This window comes from Acytostelium subglobosum (assembly GCF_000787575.1).
Source record: "Acytostelium subglobosum LB1 DNA, scaffold: scaffold13, whole genome shotgun sequence".
Classification (NCBI taxonomy): Eukaryota; Evosea; class Eumycetozoa; order Acytosteliales; family Acytosteliaceae; genus Acytostelium; species Acytostelium subglobosum.
Window position 1 is genome coordinate 308,972 of NW_012236520.1, and position 20,548 is coordinate 329,519.

General features: G+C 43.6%; 11 protein-coding genes across 11 annotated transcripts; 5 read left to right on the forward strand and 6 right to left on the reverse strand.

Annotated features, from left to right (window-relative positions):
- Positions 1–8: 8 nt before the first annotated feature.
- On the reverse strand, positions 9–563 carry SAMD00019534_067870 (hypothetical protein; the record flags this gene model as incomplete). Its single annotated transcript, XM_012897899.1, has 1 exon — positions 9–563. One exon carries the CDS (start codon positions 561–563, stop codon positions 9–11), a length of 555 nt encoding a protein of 184 aa, XP_012753353.1.
- Positions 564–920: 357 nt separating this feature from the next.
- On the reverse strand, positions 921–4,631 carry SAMD00019534_067880 (hypothetical protein; the record flags this gene model as incomplete). The annotated part of the gene is made up of 4 exons (XM_012897900.1): positions 921–1,248; positions 1,327–2,144; positions 2,208–3,187; positions 3,284–4,631. The coding sequence occupies 4 exons, from the start codon at positions 4,629–4,631 to the stop codon at positions 921–923; spliced, it is 3,474 nt and encodes a 1,157-aa protein (XP_012753354.1).
- A 231-nt stretch (positions 4,632–4,862) lies between these two features.
- On the reverse strand, positions 4,863–5,180 carry SAMD00019534_067890 (hypothetical protein; the record flags this gene model as incomplete). The annotated part of the gene is made up of 1 exon (XM_012897901.1): positions 4,863–5,180. A coding segment is annotated over one exon (318 nt), but the record flags the coding sequence as incomplete, so codon positions are not given.
- A 1,246-nt stretch (positions 5,181–6,426) lies between these two features.
- On the reverse strand, positions 6,427–8,052 carry SAMD00019534_067900 (hypothetical protein; the record flags this gene model as incomplete). The annotated part of the gene is made up of 1 exon (XM_012897902.1): positions 6,427–8,052. The coding sequence occupies one exon, from the start codon at positions 8,050–8,052 to the stop codon at positions 6,427–6,429; it is 1,626 nt and encodes a 541-aa protein (XP_012753356.1).
- Positions 8,053–8,705: 653 nt separating this feature from the next.
- SAMD00019534_067910 (hypothetical protein) lies at positions 8,706–9,977 on the forward strand (the record flags this gene model as incomplete). Its single annotated transcript, XM_012897903.1, has 2 exons — positions 8,706–9,041; positions 9,105–9,977. Coding segments are annotated over 2 exons (1,209 nt in total), but the record flags the coding sequence as incomplete, so codon positions are not given.
- A 410-nt stretch (positions 9,978–10,387) lies between these two features.
- On the forward strand, positions 10,388–12,098 carry SAMD00019534_067920 (hypothetical protein; the record flags this gene model as incomplete). The annotated part of the gene is made up of 4 exons (XM_012897904.1): positions 10,388–10,597; positions 10,662–11,207; positions 11,286–11,393; positions 11,598–12,098. The coding sequence occupies 4 exons, from the start codon at positions 10,388–10,390 to the stop codon at positions 12,096–12,098; spliced, it is 1,365 nt and encodes a 454-aa protein (XP_012753358.1).
- A 330-nt stretch (positions 12,099–12,428) lies between these two features.
- Positions 12,429–13,810, forward strand: SAMD00019534_067930 (hypothetical protein; the record flags this gene model as incomplete). The annotated part of the gene is made up of 3 exons (XM_012897905.1): positions 12,429–12,874; positions 12,929–13,449; positions 13,518–13,810. The coding sequence occupies 3 exons, from the start codon at positions 12,429–12,431 to the stop codon at positions 13,808–13,810; spliced, it is 1,260 nt and encodes a 419-aa protein (XP_012753359.1).
- A 61-nt stretch (positions 13,811–13,871) lies between these two features.
- Positions 13,872–14,960, reverse strand: SAMD00019534_067940 (hypothetical protein; the record flags this gene model as incomplete). The annotated part of the gene is made up of 2 exons (XM_012897906.1): positions 13,872–14,698; positions 14,771–14,960. Coding segments are annotated over 2 exons (1,017 nt in total), but the record flags the coding sequence as incomplete, so codon positions are not given.
- Positions 14,961–16,205: 1,245 nt separating this feature from the next.
- Positions 16,206–16,618, reverse strand: SAMD00019534_067950 (hypothetical protein; the record flags this gene model as incomplete). Its single annotated transcript, XM_012897907.1, has 2 exons — positions 16,206–16,403; positions 16,469–16,618. Coding segments are annotated over 2 exons (348 nt in total), but the record flags the coding sequence as incomplete, so codon positions are not given.
- A 745-nt stretch (positions 16,619–17,363) lies between these two features.
- Positions 17,364–18,065, forward strand: SAMD00019534_067960 (hypothetical protein; the record flags this gene model as incomplete). Its single annotated transcript, XM_012897908.1, has 2 exons — positions 17,364–17,671; positions 17,738–18,065. 2 exons carry the CDS (start codon positions 17,364–17,366, stop codon positions 18,063–18,065), a joined length of 636 nt encoding a protein of 211 aa, XP_012753362.1.
- A 1,179-nt stretch (positions 18,066–19,244) lies between these two features.
- SAMD00019534_067970 (hypothetical protein) lies at positions 19,245–19,746 on the forward strand (the record flags this gene model as incomplete). Its single annotated transcript, XM_012897909.1, has 2 exons — positions 19,245–19,457; positions 19,648–19,746. The coding sequence occupies 2 exons, from the start codon at positions 19,245–19,247 to the stop codon at positions 19,744–19,746; spliced, it is 312 nt and encodes a 103-aa protein (XP_012753363.1).
- Between the last annotated feature and the right edge of the window lie 802 nt (positions 19,747–20,548).

The following is a 20,548-nucleotide window of genomic DNA, read 5'->3' on the forward strand; positions in this document are numbered from 1 at the left end:
GCAATGACCTATTGCAGTGCGACGATGAAGCCATTGGACTCGAGTGTGGATAGTACCATGCCAATGTCCATTGTCCCGCTGAGTATGAGACGATCTTCATCCGACAGGATCTCATACTTGTTGATGCCTTTGGCGTTGGTGAGTAGACGCGCCACCTGATCCTCGCAATGCTTGCACATCAGACCTTTGACATCGATCGTCGTGGTCTTTGTGGCAGGTGTGGCGCCGTCCTGTGGCGCTGTCGTTCGCTTGGCTCGATCACTTGCGCGTTCTGATAGGTGGCGCACCCAGTCCTTTGCCTCATCCACTGTTGGCGCTTGCATTTGATATACACGGCCTTCCACCGACAGTTCGATCAGCGTCGCGTTGTTTGTCGGCATCTGAACCATGTTTGCCAATGATATGATGTCAATGGGTTCGCGATCATAGTTGCTCTTGAAGTAACACAGTTCATTATTATCGTACAGGACGAACCATCTTGACTTCCACGACTTGATGACTCCACCCTGTTTGACCAGCCATCCCTCCTTGACTGTTATCCTCTCGCTAATGTCGAATGCCATCTTAATTGAGTGGGTGAGTGAGAGTGGCAAGCGAGTGATTGATTGAGTGAGTCTATCTCTATCTCTCTATCTCTATCTATGTATCCGCTCAATGTTTGTGCTTGAGAGCAGGATTGAGTAATCCTCATCATAGGGTAATTTTGATCAAAAATGTGTGATTGTGGGGTGATCATTAAATTTTGATTAAGATGTGGGGTAATGGACCCTACCAGATCTTTTTTGATCACTTTTTGGTCCAGCCCAAAGACCAAAACACGACCAATTAACCAAACAATTAATAAATACAAATACAATACAAACTTATATGTTAAAATACATGTCCATGTCCAATGGACAAAGATATAATCGATCGGATGTTTACTTAAGCTTTGGTGGCAAACAGAAGTAAGGCAGATTGGAGGAGTACATCTCGTTGGACTTCTTGGTGATGAACACTTGGAATAGGTTGTATAGTAGCATGCCAATGTTTGATGTCATCAATGACACTCCATAGAATATAACAAATACACTAATGGTCACTGTGAATACAAAGGCCTTAGTCACCATGAAGTTGTAGTATCCAAGATGGAAGAAGAACAATGAGCACAGCAACACCAACATGAGGAAGCCCCATACCTGGATGCCAAGGCTCTCCACAATCCTATCATAGTCCCTGTTGCTCTTGATCTTGAATCCAAATGTGAATCTAATTGATTGATTGAGTGAGTGAGTGTTAGAGAGTGATTGGAATGATTCCAGAGTATGATTGAATGAGGACTCATACCTTTTGTTGAACCACTTGCGGACAAAGAGTGCTGGTGGACATGGGTTGGCAAACTTGATGAGGAAGGCACCGAGGAGGAAGAAGTATCCGAGCTTGTGGAAACCCATGATAAAGCCAGAGAAGACTGGCATCGAGGGTGGATCGTAGACACCTGGCACATAGATGGCAACATCGCCAATCTGGAAATTCATCTTCATGGACTTGTAGCACGACAGGGCAATGCTGGCCAACAGCAGCACGACAAAGGGCAGGAAGTGGTCGGTGATGCCGGCAAAGAAGTTGAAGTCTTGAAGACTCAGCATGTAGATGTTGTGGCTGCTGCTCTTCTTGTTGCCATAGTAGCCGCTCTGACAGCGTTGGTAGGCCTGCAGGATGGGGCGGACCATGTTGAACAGCTTGAAGTAGAAGATGTTGCTGATGCAGTAGAACTGGGGGATGACGAACAGAACCAAATAGAAGCGCTCCTTGTCGTTGGACAGGAAGAACAGCATCATAGACAGCGGCAAGAAGATGTCGGCTTGGAGGTAACGTGGACAGAACATCAGAATGAATGAATGCAGGCCCAGGATGAGATAGATTACAAATGCCAGCTTGGGCATCATCACTTGACTGGTGCGCCATGATCGATCATAGATATAGATGCCAAGAAGAATGAGGTAGTACACAGTGAACTTGATGTACAATGGAGTCATGAAGCCTCGTGGTCTTGGCGTGTTTGGCTTGCGATGTACAAAGTGTGCTGCCAGCTTGCGTCTCTGGATGTACAGCTCCAAAGTCAAGGCCATTGCCGCCAACATATATGATCCCTTATACAAATGCTAAGTATGATTGATTGAGTGTTAGTGAGTGTGATTATTGAGGTGGAGTAGTTCCAGACTTACAACTAAAAGGAGCTCTTCCAAGGGGACTGTGAGGAGGTACTGGCAGACAGCCATGGAGAATGAGAAGAAGGCGTACTTGATCAACCATTGACCGGCTGGCTTGTACTCATAGGCAAGGTTGGTGTTCTTCTGGACGAGTTCGTCAGAGTCGGAGAGAGAGCGAACTGAGAGTGATACTGATGCTGGATGATCGAGACTGATGTCTGGCGCAAGGACGAATGAACCTGTTGATCGCAGAAGTGATGACTTGGATCCTCCCAATACCTTCTCCTTGAGCTCGACACTGCGCAACAATTGCTCGCGCTCACCGCCCATGGGCGGGGTGTCCTGTCCATTGGTGATGTTTACATTGGGCTCGGTCTCTACAAAGGCTGGGAAGGTGTCCATTGTGATTGGACCCGGGGTCTTGGCGCCAGCAACACGTTTGATGTTAACAGAGGCATTGGGCGAGTAGTACATCACCAGGGCGCACAGCAAGCTGGCGACATAGACGTGAATGGACTCGTTGTCGTCGTGCCAGTAGAGCACCCAGAATCCAGAGAACAAAGCAGTGAGACCAAAGATGACGATGTATGGCAGGATGACCAAGGCAAAGTTGTTCTTGACCTCGTCGTAGAAGTGATTCCAGGTGCCATACTGCTTTTTCATGAGCGCCATGATCAGAATGCCAATGGCGATCGGGAAGAAGACCACCTCAAACATGGGGAATCGCTTCAGGTTGAGGAAGGGCACCTTGAGGCCGTTGATGTATGTGGTGAACAGTCTGATGCCCTCTTGAAGGTCGTCATCGCTGGCGTCTGCGTTGGCACCAAGTTGGATGGCGCGATTGTAGTCGCCTTGGTTCATTCTGTATCTCCAACGATTGCCCAGTCTGTTGAACTGGTCGGCGTTCAACTTGAGCAGCTTGTAGACCTCGCGGGGGTCCGAAGTCGTTGGCTTCACCATGCCAATGTTAATCGCTGGCAGTGACACTCCTCCAGCTGTAAAGTATTGTGATATTGTGCTACAAATGTCGACTGGAGAGGAGTATATTAGTAATCTGTCGGTTTGATCAAACTTCCAAATATGGGACATACCTTGGTCAATAAATATATCTTGCTTTCCAGCTGGTAGAGGCTGGATGCGTGGGTTATAGGTCATGATGAAGGCTTCGTTGCCATCATTGTTGCGGCCATGGGCCGCAGTCTCGGACTTGAGCTTGCCACCATGGTCACTAAAGACCAGCAGCAAGTACTCGGGATGATCGTCGATCCATTGTTTGATGTGACCCATGTCCTCGATCCAAGTCTTGATGATCTGCAGAGTGATCGGGTCGTACTTGTCGCCAGTCATGTGATTGCGCTCGTCAACAATGTCGCCCGAGAAGAAGATGCTGGTATTGCGTCCCGTCGCCTCGCTATTCAGATACTGGTTGGCGCACAGCTTGGTGTCGTTGAGCTCGCACTGGAACAGCGTCTGGTACAGCTTGGACGACTCGGTCGTCGACTCAAGCGTCACGCCGCTGGCAAAGTAGTTGCCCTGCTCCAGGACGTCGTAGGCAGGCATTCTCGTGCCGACGTACTTCATCTGCTTGCCCGAGTTGGTGAGTTGGTACAACAGGTTGTCCTCCATGATTGGCGCGCCCATGAAGTTGGTGGGCGGACCTCCGGTCATGTACGACGTGAACACGGCGTAAGACGCGGGGAAGCCCTCGTTCTGGATCCTGAATGTGTTGGCGTGGTCGCTGAATGTGGACAGCAGGTCATCGACCAGGTCGCGCGCCAGGCCGTCGTTGTAGAAGAAGAGTACGCGATCGAATTGCTGCGTGGGATTGGTGAGACATGCGTCGTTGGCTGCGCCTTTGGCGCACTCGTTGTTTGAAAAATCGACCAGCGTGGACTTGTTGTCCAGCATCTGGAACTTGATGATGGCGCCGGACAGCAGGTAGCACAGCAGGCACACCTGGAACACGACAAGAGTCTGGCGTATCAGCGGCCACTGGCGCAGACTATAGAATGATGACATGATGTTGTTGACGTAGCAGGCGACGGTCTTGGCCGACATGCTCAGCTTCTTCTCCAAACAGACGCGCTTGCGCTCCAGCTGCAGCTTGATGCAGTCAAAGTCAATGTCGTCGTGTGATGGCAACTGTTGGCTGCTGGTCGATAGTCGCGGTGTCTTTGAAGTCTTGGAGTAATGTTCGTTGCTGTTGCCAATGCTGCTATTGCTTAGTTTAATATTGATCGAGTCTGATGATCGACTGAGGAGATTATCGGAAGAATGATTTAAGTTGTTGATGTTGATGTTCTGTTGTAATGGATGATATTGAACATATTGTTGTTGTTGAAGTGATGTCGGTTGTATAGATGATTGATCGTTTGATGTAGTTGATGTTGTAGTAGTGGGCTGTTGCTGTTGTTGTTGAAGTTGCTGGACCGTTGCCATTCTATTGTGGAATTTCATCACAACTCAATTGTTGAGTGATGCGCGCAGTGTGGACAGTGGATTGTTGACACGCAGGCAGTAGCTTTGGATGATGGATGATGGATGATGGATATCGGCAGGCAGTCAGGATTGGAATGAACTTAATCAATCAAATTGAGATGTAGCAGACAGAGTCAATATCACTCAAGTTACAATCAATTATTCAAATCAAGTATAGTATTACTATTCTTATCGAATGAATGAATGAATGAATGCTGTGGATGGTGATCGATGGATGGTAACCAAGTCCGGGCAAATGCAATCACACAATTGTAAAGTGCGATGGCAGTGATCGAGTGTGGTGGTAGTGGTGATGGTGGTAGTGGTTGTGTTGGCGATGGATGGATTGGTGTTGATGTGAGGTTGTGTGTGGTGGCAGTGGTGATGAGGATGTCGGTTCCTAATTGTGATTAACACACTGACTGATTGAATGACTGACTGACTGACTAGGTGTTTGTTATTATTAATAAAATAATGATTATATATTGTGTGTATGATAGTCGAGTTACTTTAGGTCTTGTCTAGTCAATTGGCCTTATTTGTTGTTGCAGGATTGTGATTGGCCAAGGTGATGGTGATGGAGTGTGAATAAGACCTGATGTGATGTTATTGTTTGGTTGATTGATTGAGTGAGTTATAAATAAATAATATATTTTTAATATGGTGAAATACAATCAAATAAATGAAAGTATGAATATGATATAATTGAATGTTATAACTTTAATTATTATTATAAATTATAAATTATCTCTATGTTATTATTTGTTTCTTTTGTCAACAACATAGCGTGACAGATGTTGGATATATAATGGACGACAACAACGTTGTCGGAAGTATGCCAACAATAATCCAATCCATCTAAATTGCCCTTCATCGCCGCGACTCGATGACCCAAAAACAACAATGCAAATATTGGGTGGCGTGTGGGGCAGTAAGGCGGGACTTTGTGAAGTCTCGAAGTCACAGGAGTGACCTACCAGCCTATCTTTACTCAATGAATGAATGAATGAATGACAGGCTACCATGCTAGTAGTATTCAAACTTCACTCACTTGCCAGATGCGTACATTGGGGCCGAACTGACTCACTCATTCATTCAGATGACAACACCACTGAGCGATAGAAGTGGCACCTTCTACCACCAGTGAGAAATCGACGTCCCGCCATCGCCCCCACATGCCGCGTATTTGTTTTACAGCATGGCGTGGGAAGCGGAGGGGGTTGTTTTTTCTTGCTTCTAAACACACATTGTATTAGTGGGGGATTCGTTTGTTTGCGAATTGATTCGTCGCGTCCATAAAAAACGGGTCTTGGTGTGGTAGTGGTGAAATCAAATTGAATGATTCATGTGATGCCATTCTTGCCGTCCAAGGAATCATTATGATGCATAAACGCGATGCTGATAGGTGGGGGAGGTCGATGGGTGGGTCTATTCCTATGAATGAATGATTGATTGAAGATGTTGATGTTGTCGTGGTGATCATGATAATATTATGGTGGTTGTATTTTCGGCTGGATTGATTCATGAATAAGTGATCCAAACAAAGTATCAATGATTGATTGGACTTGGAGAATCCAGTTGAATGAGCTTGCTTTGTTCCACATATTCTTGACAACCAAGGATTGATCATAACATGGTATTGTCAATGACTAAAAATGGAAGGTAGCGTAACCAGGAGGGTGGTGAGATGATTGATTCTGAATCACAAAGTCTGGTTCGCCGACGTCTAACCTATACCAAACAATCAATCAATCAATCACTGACCAATCCAATCATTCATTTCTGATAATCCAGTCGATGATAAAGTAATATCACTGTGATCCTTGAGAGCGGATAGGTCGATGATCTTGATGAGCTGACCTTGTCTGGGACGCGTGGCACCCAATACACAAAGTGCCGTGGTCATACCAATCATGCGAACGTGGACAGATGATTCATCACTGTTGCCACTGGCATGATACGTCCTGGCCAGTATGACCCTGGTCATCACACTGACATAGTGCATCGAATCCTGCACCAGCTTGTTCCAAGTGTAGCCAGCCACGGGGTTGTCCAAATGCATGGGTATGTTGAGTTGTTTGAATCGCAGGTCACAGTCTGTGGTGATCATGTCACTCGCTCGGTACCTCGCCGTGATGTTGATGATCGTTTCGTCAGGACGAAGCAACATCCTCGCGTATTGAATCTGTCTCATGCGGTACAGGTCCAGACATCGTATGCCGCTCGAGAGGACAACGTCGCGTGAGGGAGGCGTGAAGTCATAGCCCAGCGACAGTCTTGTGAGTGAGCGTGGCAACACGCCAGCCCTGATTGGACGACTGTAGTGCATGCCAAAGACCAGCCATGTCAGAGAGGTGGGCAGCATGCCCGGCTGCAGTATGCTGGATGTGAAGCGACTGAACGTGAGCTTGGTGAGTTGTGATGGGAACACATCACTCTTGTACTGATCGTCATATGGATCGATCTCCAATGTCTGCAGGGTCGCGGGGAATGTGTCACGCGTGAGTGGATGCTGATAAGTGTTGGCCAAGCATAGTGAGGTGAGGGATACCGGGAGGTCACTGGCCCTGATCGGCTTGGCCTCGCGAGACCTATCCTCAGACGCGCCCGCGGTTAGGAAGCGCAGTCCGGGCGGGAGACAGAGGTCGGCGAAGGGCCGGTCGTACCTCACCGACGTCGTCAATGACGTGAGTGAGTTGGGTAACACGCCCTGGGTGAATGCGCGACTGAACATCATTCCAAAGGTCAGTCGCTGAAGTGAGTTGGGGAGTGAGCCTGGAATGATGTCCTGGTCATATGTGCGACCATAGTTGAGTGTGATCAGAGTGTTTGGCAGCACGCCAATGTCCAACTGGAGATCAGTGTTGTAGGTAAGCTCGGTGAGTGCTGGCGGGAGCTGTCCAGGCTTGAGCGGATGATTGAATGCCGGCGATAATGTGAGTGTCTCGAGCGAGGCAGGGAAGCATCCAGGGAACAAGGGGAGACTGAATGAGGATCCAAATGTAAGCACCTTGAGTGCTGGTGGCAAGGCATTTTGAGTGATTGGTTGATTGAATGTGTTGCCAAGTATTAACGTGTGGAGTTGATCAGGCATGGACCATCTGACCAGGGGCATCTTGGTGTCATACTTCATCTCCCTGATCGTCGGTAGCATCATTCTTGGCATGATAACATGTTCAAAGTTCTGATCCAGTGTCAACCTTGTGAGTGATGGCGGCAGTACTCCAGGTGAGTGAATGGTCTTGATCGGCCCAGTGCCAACCACCATCTCAGTGACCAGTGGGACGGGGTCATTGTCTGGGACCACGTGATCACTTGCAACTCGTAATCTTGTTGATCTTGACAACATCAATGTAGTTGGCATACGTCTATTGATCAACATATTCATAAATTTCTTTGATGTCCATGCTAAACATGCTGCATCCAACAATCCATTGTCAATCAGATGATCATCCATATCCATATAATAACCATAATATATTTTATCCTCTATCGTTGTCGACAAAGTTGTAGAACCATCCTTATTTAACAAATGATTGAATATAGTTTGTAACAGATAATCAGATAACTTGTCCATTGTTCATTAGTCGTCGACTTGTTCGATTGATTGATTGAGTGTCTCTGTGTTGTGTGGTGGGGGAGTGTGTGTGTGGATATATCTAAGATCTAAGATATAAGATCTATCTGTATTCTTTGATTGATTGATTGTTTATATGTATCAAAGACATTGAATGATTGTTAAACATGTGATCAAGTGAGATGAACTAAATCCTAAAATATCTAATTTTGTCAAAAGTGTCGTTTGCATCGAATTCCCTGAATAAGTTTGAAGTTTCAACTTCCCGAGCCAATCCCATGGTGTAGTTAGTCGGGAGAGACACAAGTAACTTCCATTCAATCTTATAACAAAACATAACATACATATACATACATATACATATAGATAACATATAGATAACATATACAATGACAACATCAACATCATCAGATACACCAGGTTTAGCAGATACACTACAAGTTGGAACAATAGATATAACTACGACGTCAACAACAAGTACAATACATAGTAGTAATAGTAGTCCTACTCATAGTAGTAGTGGTAATAATATAATGAATGGAAGTTATGATAATAATAATGGATATGATCACTCTGTAAGCGTGAACAATGTGTCACTACTACGCAACAGCTTGTCGAGTATGTCAAAGGTTATACGTGCATCTGTCTTTGTCATATACACTGGTGGCACCATTGGAATGAAGCGCGATCCCATCCACGGCACACTCAGACCCGAGCCCAACTACATCGAAGAACAACTCAAACTACTTCCCGAGATGAAGTCATCCGAGATGCCATCCTACAAGCTTCATGAAGTATGTTTGATCATTTGAATGAATGAATGAGTCGCACTCACTGACTGACAACTTGATGTCAAGTTCGACCCTCCCATCGACAGCTCAGACATGGACCATGATGAATGGGTACGAATCACAAAGCTCATTGAGAAGAACTATTATGATTATGATGGATTCGTTATTATACATGGTACGGACACCATGTCTTATACCGCATGTGCACTGTCATTCATGCTGGAGAACTTGGGCAAGCCAGTCATTCTGACGGGCAGTCAGATTCCAATTGGCGACGTGGTCAACGATGCCAAGCGCAACCTGATCACCGCCATCATGTTTGCCGGCAAGCTGGACATACCCGAGGTGTGCGTGTTCTTTAACAACATGCTGCTGCGAGGCAATCGCTCAAAGAAGGTGGACTCGTGGAGTCTGGCGGCATTCGAGTCGCCCAACTGTCCGCCCCTGGCCACACTTGGCATGGAGATCAACGTCAACACGGACATAATACTCAGTCAGCCCAAGGGCCGCTTCCGCGTGCACGAGAAGGTCAACAAGAACATCCTTGTCCTGCATCTCGTGCCGGGCTTCTCGGACGACTGCGTCGAGAACCTGCTGCGTGCGCCACTCGAGGGTCTCATCATCCAATCATACGGCTCGGGCAATGCGCCCGCCAAGAAGAAGCGATTCCTCAATCTCATAGTGGACGCTGTGAAGCGTGGCGTCGTCGTGGTGGTCACGAGCCAATGTCCGCGTGGCACCGTCAATCTCAAGCACTACGAGACGGGCAAGTCCCTACTTGACGCCGGTGCGGTCAGTGGACATGACATGACAGTCGAAGCAGCCGCTACCAAACTTGGCTGGTTGCTCTCGCTCGGTGTGCCCAAAGATCAAGTTCGCCAACTTATGACCATCGACCTTCGCGGAGAGCTGTCCATCCAGCGACCCTACAACAAGATGACCTAATCAATTGATAAACCTTTATTATTATATTATCGCGACACAATGGGTCGACGTTCATTCACCTTTCGCCCGAATCGAGGAAGTTCTTTCGACGCGGCAACACGTGGTGGTTACCCTGAGAACTTCGCGCACGTCATTCGTTCGTCCTTCATCAAGTACATATACATATACATAACATACATATACATATAATATAACAAACGATGTATCTTGGATCAGCGAGATCATTGGTGTTCACAGTTCGACCTCTTTATCGAAATGTAGTGACTACATCAAGTAGATCTTATTGTTCATCAGCTGGCAATGCTCATCAACATGAGCATGAGCATGAGCATGGACCTGGATGTCAACATACAGATAAGAATGAATCTATTAGAGTTAGATACGCACCTAGTCCAACAGGATTGATGCATTTGGGTGGTCTGAGGACTGCCTTGTTCAACTATCTCTTTGCCAAGAAGCACAATGGTTCATTCATTCTACGTATCGAGGATACTGATCGCACTCGTCTCGTCGAAGGATCGGCCCAGAACCTCGACGATTGTCTCGCCTGGGCTGGCATCCCCTACGACGAAGGACCCAAGCGTCCCCTACCCGACACACCATCATACGTTCAGGTAAGTCGCGCGAAGTACACAGCAGTTGCACTCACTCATACTCACTCACATGTACATGGTGTAGTCCGAGAGACTAAATATATACAAGGAACATGCAAAGGTGTTGCTTGACTCTGGCGCAGCATATCATTGCTTCTGCACAGCAGAGAGATTGGAGGCACAGCGAGCATTGTCAAAGAACAAGGGTCCGGTACAGTTGTATGACAGGAGTTGTTTGAAGTTGACAAGGGAGGAGGTCGAGCGTCGTCTGCAGCGTGGCGACAGCCATACAGTGCGCCTGAGGATACCTCACGAGCGCGCTCACACCAAGTTCACAGACATTGTCAAGGGCAATGTGCAGTTCCTCAATCAACAGATCGACGATCAGATCTTGATGAAGTCAGATGGCTTCCCAACATACCATCTGGCATCAGTAGTGGACGATCATCTCATGCGTATATCCCATGTCATTCGAGGAGAGGAGTGGCTAAACAGCACGCCCAAGCACATCATCCTTTACGAGGCCTTTGGTTGGAAGCCTCCACACTTTGCTCACGTCCCTCTCCTTCTCAACTCTGACAAGTCAAAGCTATCCAAGCGTCAAGGTGATGTCTCCGTTGACTCTTATATTGTATGTAGTCGTGCACGCGCGGTCGATGATTGATTGAGTTAGTGGGAGTCTGACACAACTTGCCTGGATCACATCTAGAACAAAGGATACCTCCCTCAAGCATTGGTCAACTTTGTAGCTTTGCTCGGATGGTCTCCATCAGACACAACCAAGGAGGTCTTCACATTGGATGAGTTGATTGAATCTGTAAGATGGATGGACCTGAGGTCAAGGCGCGATCATCAATCAAACACTAACTCATCCAACTCTCATCGAATGTATAGTTCACTCTGGAAGGCATTAACAAAGCTGGAAGTGTTGTCAATATGGATCGACTGGATTGGCTTAATGTCAATCATATTAGGATGTTATTGAGTGATGATAAGACTTTACCCTATATTGGCCAAACAGATCAAAGAGAAGTTGTCCAAATCACTTGAAGGCAATGTCATTATAGACGATCAATATCTGAAACGAGCGATACATTGTGTAAAGGAAAGGATACATGTCATTGATGATTGTGTATCATTGTTGCGACCATTCTTCATGTCTGCCGATTTCTCAACAGAACAAGCCAAAGCTATGCGACAGAAGGTGTGGCATGGAGATCGTTCAGTTAACAATGTCAAAGTGATCATGGAGGAGTTGTCCAGCATCGATGGTTCATCAGATAACTTCACTGCCGAGAACATCTATCAATCATTTCAACGTGCCTGTCAAATCATTCATCCAGACTCACAAACAGACAAAGAGCGCACAACAAAGACCAATCAACTAATGTCACAACTGCGATACCTACTCAATGGCAGTCCATCCGGTGGCGGAGTGCCCCTCACAATCGAGATACTTGGCAAAGACAAAGCTCTCGTACGTCTGACCGAGGCTTTGGCATTGGCTCATCAGGCACAATGAATGAATGAAGTCGCGAATTAATGAAAATGTATTGATTGATTGATTCTCGATCATAGTTTGTTGGTGTAGCCTTGGTTGTCAAGGTATGTCTTGTGTCATCCAGATGTGGACGAGATGAGCCCAGCCTTGAAGACGACAACCCAGGTTGGGCCAACCCCACTCCCACCCATGTCCAATTTGGATCTTTCAATCGACTTCGTGTGTGTCAAAAGGAAGTTGAGATTGGTCCAACTTCAACTTGTTCAAACTAATTAGTTCATTAAAAAGATTAATTGAAGTACTTGTACAAAAACATATATACAGATACAAACAAATATATATTAATACATAATGGTACAAGTTGATTGGGATAAAGTAAAGAGTAGATCGAGATGTGTTTGCTGTGCTATATTACCATCGGGCATTAGATTGTTGATTACAACTGGTATAATTGCATTGGTTGCAGTGACCAGTGTGATAGTGTACAACTCACCACCGTTCCAGTACACCGCCGTCAATGTCGTGCTGAACTGGTCGTTCGACCCGCGTCCAATGGCAACGTACGACTCCAACTTCACGTACAACGTGTTGCTCGACCCGCATTGCCACACGACCTACAGCGATGGCTCACTATCGCCCGAGCAAAACATACAATGGCACATTGACAATGGATACAACGCCATGATAGTCACCGATCACAACAACATTCAAGGTTCAATCGTCGCTCAGCAAATTGCTATTGCCAAGTACAACGATAAGATCAAGGTTATCACGGGCATGGAGTGGACCAATTGCAGGTAAGTATGTTCAATCTATTCACGATGGCAACCAACTAACAATGTATACATTAGGGTACATCTCAACTTTATTGGAATCAATGAGTCAGTAACACCAATCAAGAACCCGACAGACTTGGAGATTCAACAGGCTATCAATAGGACTCATGAGTTGGGCGGTCTGGTCATTATGAACCATCGTCCATGGGACTACTGGAGCAACATGGACACACCTTCAATCCAAGATTTCGCTGCTTGGGGCGTGGACTTCTTCGACGTGGCCAACGGCCACTACTTTGACTTCCAGACGCTGGTCTATGCTCGCAGTCAGAACATCCGTGTGGTGACGGCCAACGACTATCATAGCGGTGGTTTGGGTGCCACTGGCTGGACTGTGCTCAACATACCAGGCGTCAATTACAATCCCAACGCATCAATCAGTGCCGACTACTTCACCACCGACCAGCTCTGGAACGCCATCAAGTCACAGCCCACCTCATTCATCTACGACGTCGTTGGACATGGCGACGATCCATACTCATACGGTGGCACCAACCCCAAGTGGCTTCGTCTCTATCCATGGATTCAAATGGGAGGTATGTATACATCATTCAATCATCCACGATCATTTAATCAAATGCTAACAACATCAACATCAATTTAGCATTCTTCCATTCATTCTACTACATGAACAGAGGAATGTACAGCTTTGTCAATGGAGAGAACTGTGGCCCACAGTCAGTCGTCGTGCAGAAGGATCCAATCATCTCCACAGTGCTGTGGGTGTTGGGTCTCTTTGTCATTGGTGAGCTCATCCGTTGCCTGGTCACCTTTGTCATTAACAAGATCAAGCAGAGATATGACGACAAGAATGATCGTAGAGGTGGTCGCTACCTCAAGGAATGGGAGTCTGAGTTTGGAGTAGTTGACACGCCATTGCTCAATCAGAACCTGTAGACTACTAACCCCTTCATTGTACATTAAATATAGTCGTCGTCCAGTCGTTTATTTTATATCAGACCGAGGAGTGATGAGCATTGACATCTTCATTCTCTACACTGGATCCATATACTTCGATTGATTGAGAGGTGGTCTGTGACATTTGGGACATTTCCAAGGACTTGAGCTTGGATGACTCTACGCCATTGGACTTTTGTGATGGGTTGTTGCTTCCTGATGAGTCAGTGTCAATCATCTCGGGCAGACCCAACTTTAGACGTATAAGAGTGGCAGTCTGACTTCGACCCAATGTACCAATAACACTATACATATTGATCATCTCCAAGAAGAAGATACCTAGATTGATCCAGTCCTGGGGAGGCTTCTCGATTCCAAGCTTCATGTAGCAAACATTGAGTACCCATGCTGATGATCCAATGAAGCCCACTGTGAACATGATTGCTTTGATCTTGCTCTTGAGTAATTCGTCAAGACCATTGTTGGACTTTGACAGCCTATACAGCAACTTTGATCCAAACAGGAACAAGACTGAGACGATCAATGCGACCACTGTCAGGAAGAATCCTCTCCATGTATGATCCCATCTTATTCTATTGTCATGTGATATACCTATTATACCTTCAGCAATAACAAATGCAGTATAGAATATGAATGAAATGATAATGGCTACGTAGACTATCCAATCGATTAACTTGGCGCGACCCATTTCAACATTTCCACTCTTTGATTGAAAGACCAACACCAACTTGATCCAAAGAAGTCCAATAAAGTAATATTCAATACACATGAATTGGATTGCCCATGAATAGAATCCCATTGTGACTCTATCTCTATGTGTAGCATCAGAGTCATAATATAATGCTGTGAATCCACAGCATATCCTGGCTATATTTTGGAAATTAGATTATTAATATTTGTTTGATTGAGTGAATTAGTGAGGGTGGATGTTGGACTTACCTATACATGCCCATGTCATTACAAAGAATACTAGGAAGGGGATTGATTTGAGGTACATATGTTTGATTGATACATTTAAATTCTTTTTAAATACTTCTATATAAACATGATATAATACAATTATTAAAGTTGGAATATAAGCCAATCCCTCAGCAAAAAACATCCATGTTCCACGTTGTCTATCTAACATCTTATAAATATATACTATTTATCTGTCTTTCTGATGTATAAGTTATTGATAGATTGATTGAATAATTGTATGAGTTCAAGTAATAATAACGTCTGGAATTTGATTTGAATGAATTAGCCGTTCTCAAATCAGATGGAAGGTGTAGTGGAATCAGTTGATTCTGGGTGCGTCCAAGTCTAAAGGATTAATAATAGACACTCGTGTCTGTGATATACCCATTCAAAGTGGTCAACCTGTGCTCCTCTGAACCAGAAAGGACACATAAACGAGTAACTCACCATTCTCATCATTCACTCCATACACACATAAGACATCAACATCAACATTAACAACTCGCGATTATTATTAATAATACTATGAGGATCTTGATATCATAACAATGTTATCCATCATCAAGATTGTGGGGGGCCTAGATTCATTCAAAGGCCACTATACCTTTGCAGACAATCGAATTAATTTAGTTTAGGTCCACTTCCAATGTGTTTGCCGTCTACATTCTGGATTGTTTTTGCGTGTGGGACGAGGTGGGTGTTACCAACGTTCGGGACCTGGGTCCATCCATCTTTCGAAGACTCCCACTGTTATTCGGGTGGTCTCTATTATTGGACCAACGATCGACATGATAACGCAACTGTCTCAGTCTATAATACCAACCATGATATAATTATAAATACACTCCGTCAAAGCGGAGGAGTAGTAGCGCAAGAGGAGTTGGTTAATATAGACGTGGATGTATTCCCCTTTGAGGGTATATGTGTGATACTACTCAAATACACGTGCCAACATCATGTCTTATTCTAGACTGTAGCATCGCCAACAAGAGATAAATCACATCACATTGATTACCACACTACCAACGAACCAAACGGACTACAAGACCATGGATTCTCTATACAAGGTATACCGTATCGGTCTCTTATGATTATAGTCGTTTGCTAGATGCTGTCGTTGTTAGTGATCATCTGGCCGGCCTGCTTATATAGTTGCTAATATATACATTCTATTTATTCATCTTGGTGTCTATCTAAGTCCCATGGCGTTGCCGTGGAGGTAAAGTTGGAGGTCGGGGAGTAGTGGGTAATAGGTTGCTGCAGTAGATCTGATCGAGCATATTGTCGATTGTGTGTCATCGTCGTCGTCGTCGTCGTTGTCATCGTCTTGAAGGAGCGAGCGTACATGCATTAAAGTTAAGTTGATTGATTGATTGATTGATTGAATGAACAAGGTGTTTGATGATGATCATTGCTTCTCCTTCTCATTTGAGAGGTTTGCATCACAAGCTACGATCTTGACATTGTCCACCTTGATCACTTCATTATCAGTCTTAAACTCTGCATTCTCCAGAATGAATGTCCAAACGCTATCGCAGAACCTATATGTGTGTAAGTCACCCTTGAACGTTGCTTTGTTCCTAACTGTGTTGGCCAGTGCCTCGTTGATTGACTGATTGAGATTATAGTGAGTACAAGATCATAGGTAACATATGAACTACTCAATCATATAGTTACTTTATCAAACTGTAGAACAACTTTATCATATAATTGTTGACTGATATAGTTGTTGTTGGCCATATCATCTAGTGTATCTGTCAGTGCTTCACCAATTGTTGACTTCCTGTACAGTTCATAATATCTCATCTTATGTTGTTGCATTTCTTCTTATTATTATATTATATTATCTTATCTTTACACTACTTGCATTAATGAATGAATGTTGGTTGATTGATTTGATGATGACCATCTTTATCTCAATGTGATAGGTGCCACATCAAATTAAAATCGAAAATTGTTTGTTTATGGGTTTCATGCCTCAACTATGTCTTGGTTCATGCATCACTCTTCAGGGAAATGAGAAACGAGGACAAAAACACGACATATCCAATTCCAAATCATTAATATTATTATATTAGATATATGATAAAGATAAAGATAATGTCTCTATTAAACAATTTTAAAGAATCAATCGAGTATATTGAACAATTTGCAAGTAGTAATGATAATGGTGCAGATGTATTCTTTACCAAAGATCAACTGGATTTGCTTGAGCAAGCACTTGTTTGTCTTGGACACAATACATCGAATAATTTTAATTATATTCAAATAATTAACTCATTTCCATCTTTGACCAAGGTAAATATTATCAACTAGAAAATTGCAACAAAAGTTAGTTAACACCACTCATTCAATCAATCAATCAATATTATAGCTAAACACTTTGGATAGGTTACCTGCCAAGTATAAAGATATAATAATGACCAGTTTGATCATTGGTCAAACCCCTGATCGAATACGTAATCACATTTGTTACCAAGGTCCAGGCTCAGGTGACCTCAAGATTGGTGACTACGAGGTGGCACTGGCACATCTTAGTTTGAAATATGAAAGATTTGATCTGAGTCCATTCATGTTGGATAGATCATTCCTGGCTCCATTGGTAACCAGTCTAGTTGATCAACCCGATAAACAACATAACTTGTTGTTGCAGTACCTCAAACTTCTTCGACTCAACTTTGAACGACCGAATCTCTACGAGATTATCAAAGAAGTGTTTGGTGCAGAACGAGTTGAGAGCGAGCTCAATCAATGGTTCCTTTCGCCACTCAGTCGGGGCTATGTCTCCAATCATCTCGAACAAAAGTTCAACTACCTCTTCACATTGCCAAACAAGTCCGCTTCATCATTGTTGATCAATCATAAACAGGATGTGTTAAAGTATGTCTAAAATCAATCAATCAATCTATCAATCAATCACTCACTCACTCACTCACTCAATCACAGGTTCATTTGTACATCATTCAACCATTGTGACTTGACCATAATGAAGTTGTCCCACAACTTGTCCTTAGTATTGACCATCATTTTGATCGATGATGGAGATATATCAGATGCAAACATTCAAGCATTGATCGATATGTTGAATAAGGAGAAAGATAGAAGAGATAGATTCGATCAAGTGTTCATTGAAGTACAATCATTCATCAAACCAATCGACACCTTTCTTCAATTCTTTGATAAACTCAATGCCAACAACAAGAGCATCATCATCACTCACTTTGGAGCATCATTCCTACCAGTAAGTCGTTCATTAGTTCATTCTCTGAACTGAACTCACTCACTCAATCACTCACTTACTCATTAATGTTGTGGAATCATTCCAATCAATCAATCAATCACTCGTTAGCATTACAAGAGATTTGAGACTAGCATACTCAATGAGTTGACAAATTCCAAGAGCATTTCTTTGGTGCGTAGCATATTCAAATGTTTTGGAAAGGAAGCCAACATCAACAATGGTCACTTTATGGACATTTTCAAACCAATATTGAAAAGGTTAAAGAGAATCAAAGCATATTCATCTCATCCACTCATTGCCGATGATTGTCTGGTATTGCTCCTCACCATTGACCTCATCAGAAGTATTGGTGCTAATGACAATGGCAAATTCAATGGATATCAAGATATCTTGGATGGCTATGAAATCGAGAGACACCTGGACTTTGCCATCTGTAATATATTGATGTTACCCGAGTCCTTATTTGGAACACAGAATGAAGAGGATCAATTCATTGAAAAATATCGACAGACACTTGAGAAGTTGATTCAATCACATCGCATACGAGTGGATCTCTACTTTGCCCCAGTACCAATTGTCATAGCAATGGCTCGTCACTCAATGTTGGATGGACCATTGATCACAAGTATTATTCAACGTCATTATGATAATCATCAACTTGGTCAATTCGTCAACTCATGTCCAGACCCCTGCCAAGCATGGATCACATACATTGACGTCAAGCTCTCACATTCAGGTGGAAGAGATAGACCTATATTTCTAATATCAGAAATATTCTATAATGAGATTGTCAAGGACTGCTCATATGTGGCAGCACGATTCCACTTGCTAAAATATCGACACAGCAGCAAATTGTTCACTCCTCACCTTCGAGCCGAACATATGTCAAAGACCATGCTACTTGAAGACATCCGACATCATTCAGAATTTGATCATCATCAACAACTTTACAAACAATTCAAGATCAATTCTTTGGCAACGACATATCCATACTCAAACAAATCTCGACGGGTGGAAGGACATGGAGGCAATACATCAAATACTAACATTCCAACACTGTTGATCAATCAAATAATTGGATATCTCGTTGATTCGGACTCCAAATGGTTGGTTGAGTTGTCAACTGTTTCCAATCAATTCCATCGTGCAGTATCCGCAACGCTGTGCAACACTATCATTCCATCACTATCAATAAGGTCAAAGATTCATCAAATGGGCTCCAAGTACTGTCTGTTCCGTACTCCACCACTCCATCTCAATGCATCTGACCTTGATCACATCCCATCAGAACATTACCAGCTCTGTCTCAATCGTTTGGAGTCACTAGTAGTTGAGTTCTACGTTGGAGACAAGCTCGAGTTTGATGTAATCAACGCACCAAATGTCAGACACATCAAGTTCATAGAGACTAACGTTATTTCAAAGGTTAATCGAGTGGAAGTGGGACTCGATCGTGACAATATACATACTGACCAAGAAGAAGATAACAACGAACCATATTATTGTTATATCTATCAACAAACATTCAATCATATATTCCAACATTATAATATCATTCAATCACAATCATCATCCTCAACTTCATCTACATCATCAACATCAATTCATTCAATAGACATACTATGCTCATCACCTTTTGGACCAGATCAAAGAATACTCGAGCATCTCTCTAACACCTCTACCAAGTTCAACTTCAAATGGGATCCAGATATAGAACATACACACTTTATCGAAAGTTGGATCACTTCCGACAGTGATAACTATGAACTGTTTATCTATATGACCTCAGACAGACTCCAACATCTCACTTCAATGGTATATCCATCAGAACTATTAATAGAATATTTATCCAAGGCCAATCAAGTTAGAGAGATCACTCTGAAACGTGATTCATATAAAAGAGGAAAAACTCTCAATCAATATTATATCCAAGATATCCAAGCATACTACGACAGTGCCGTCCAACACTTGACATCACTAACTTGGATACTTCCAAACTTCAATAATGCAATCCATGTGATGCCAGGTGTATCCAACATACTTGATACCATCGAGTTACGAATTACTAATCTTCAAGAGATAGTAATCCAAGATATTTGTGGAACATCCAACATAGATAACCACCCTCTGGCACTATTGTTGGATCACCTTAACCAACCAATATTCAGCAAGCTCACCAGAGTATCAATCATGATCATTCCTCGAAGGGGAAGAGGCAACCATCTACCTCGACCATTCCTCTTCAGATCATTTCTTCGATGTTGTCCAAGATGTCCTCTTCAAATTGTAATACCACAACAATAATAATATATATATATATAGTTTATGATTGATTGATTCAAAAAAAAAGATCATTTATTATTAATACACCAAGTCATACTGGATGTCATGCCAAAATATCATCATCAAGATGGGATGCTTGTGTCCAAGTGTATTGTTGATTGGTGGCGAGAGTTGGTAAAAAGATGATATTCCAAACTGATTGATATGATTGAATCTAAGTTGGATATTTGTTG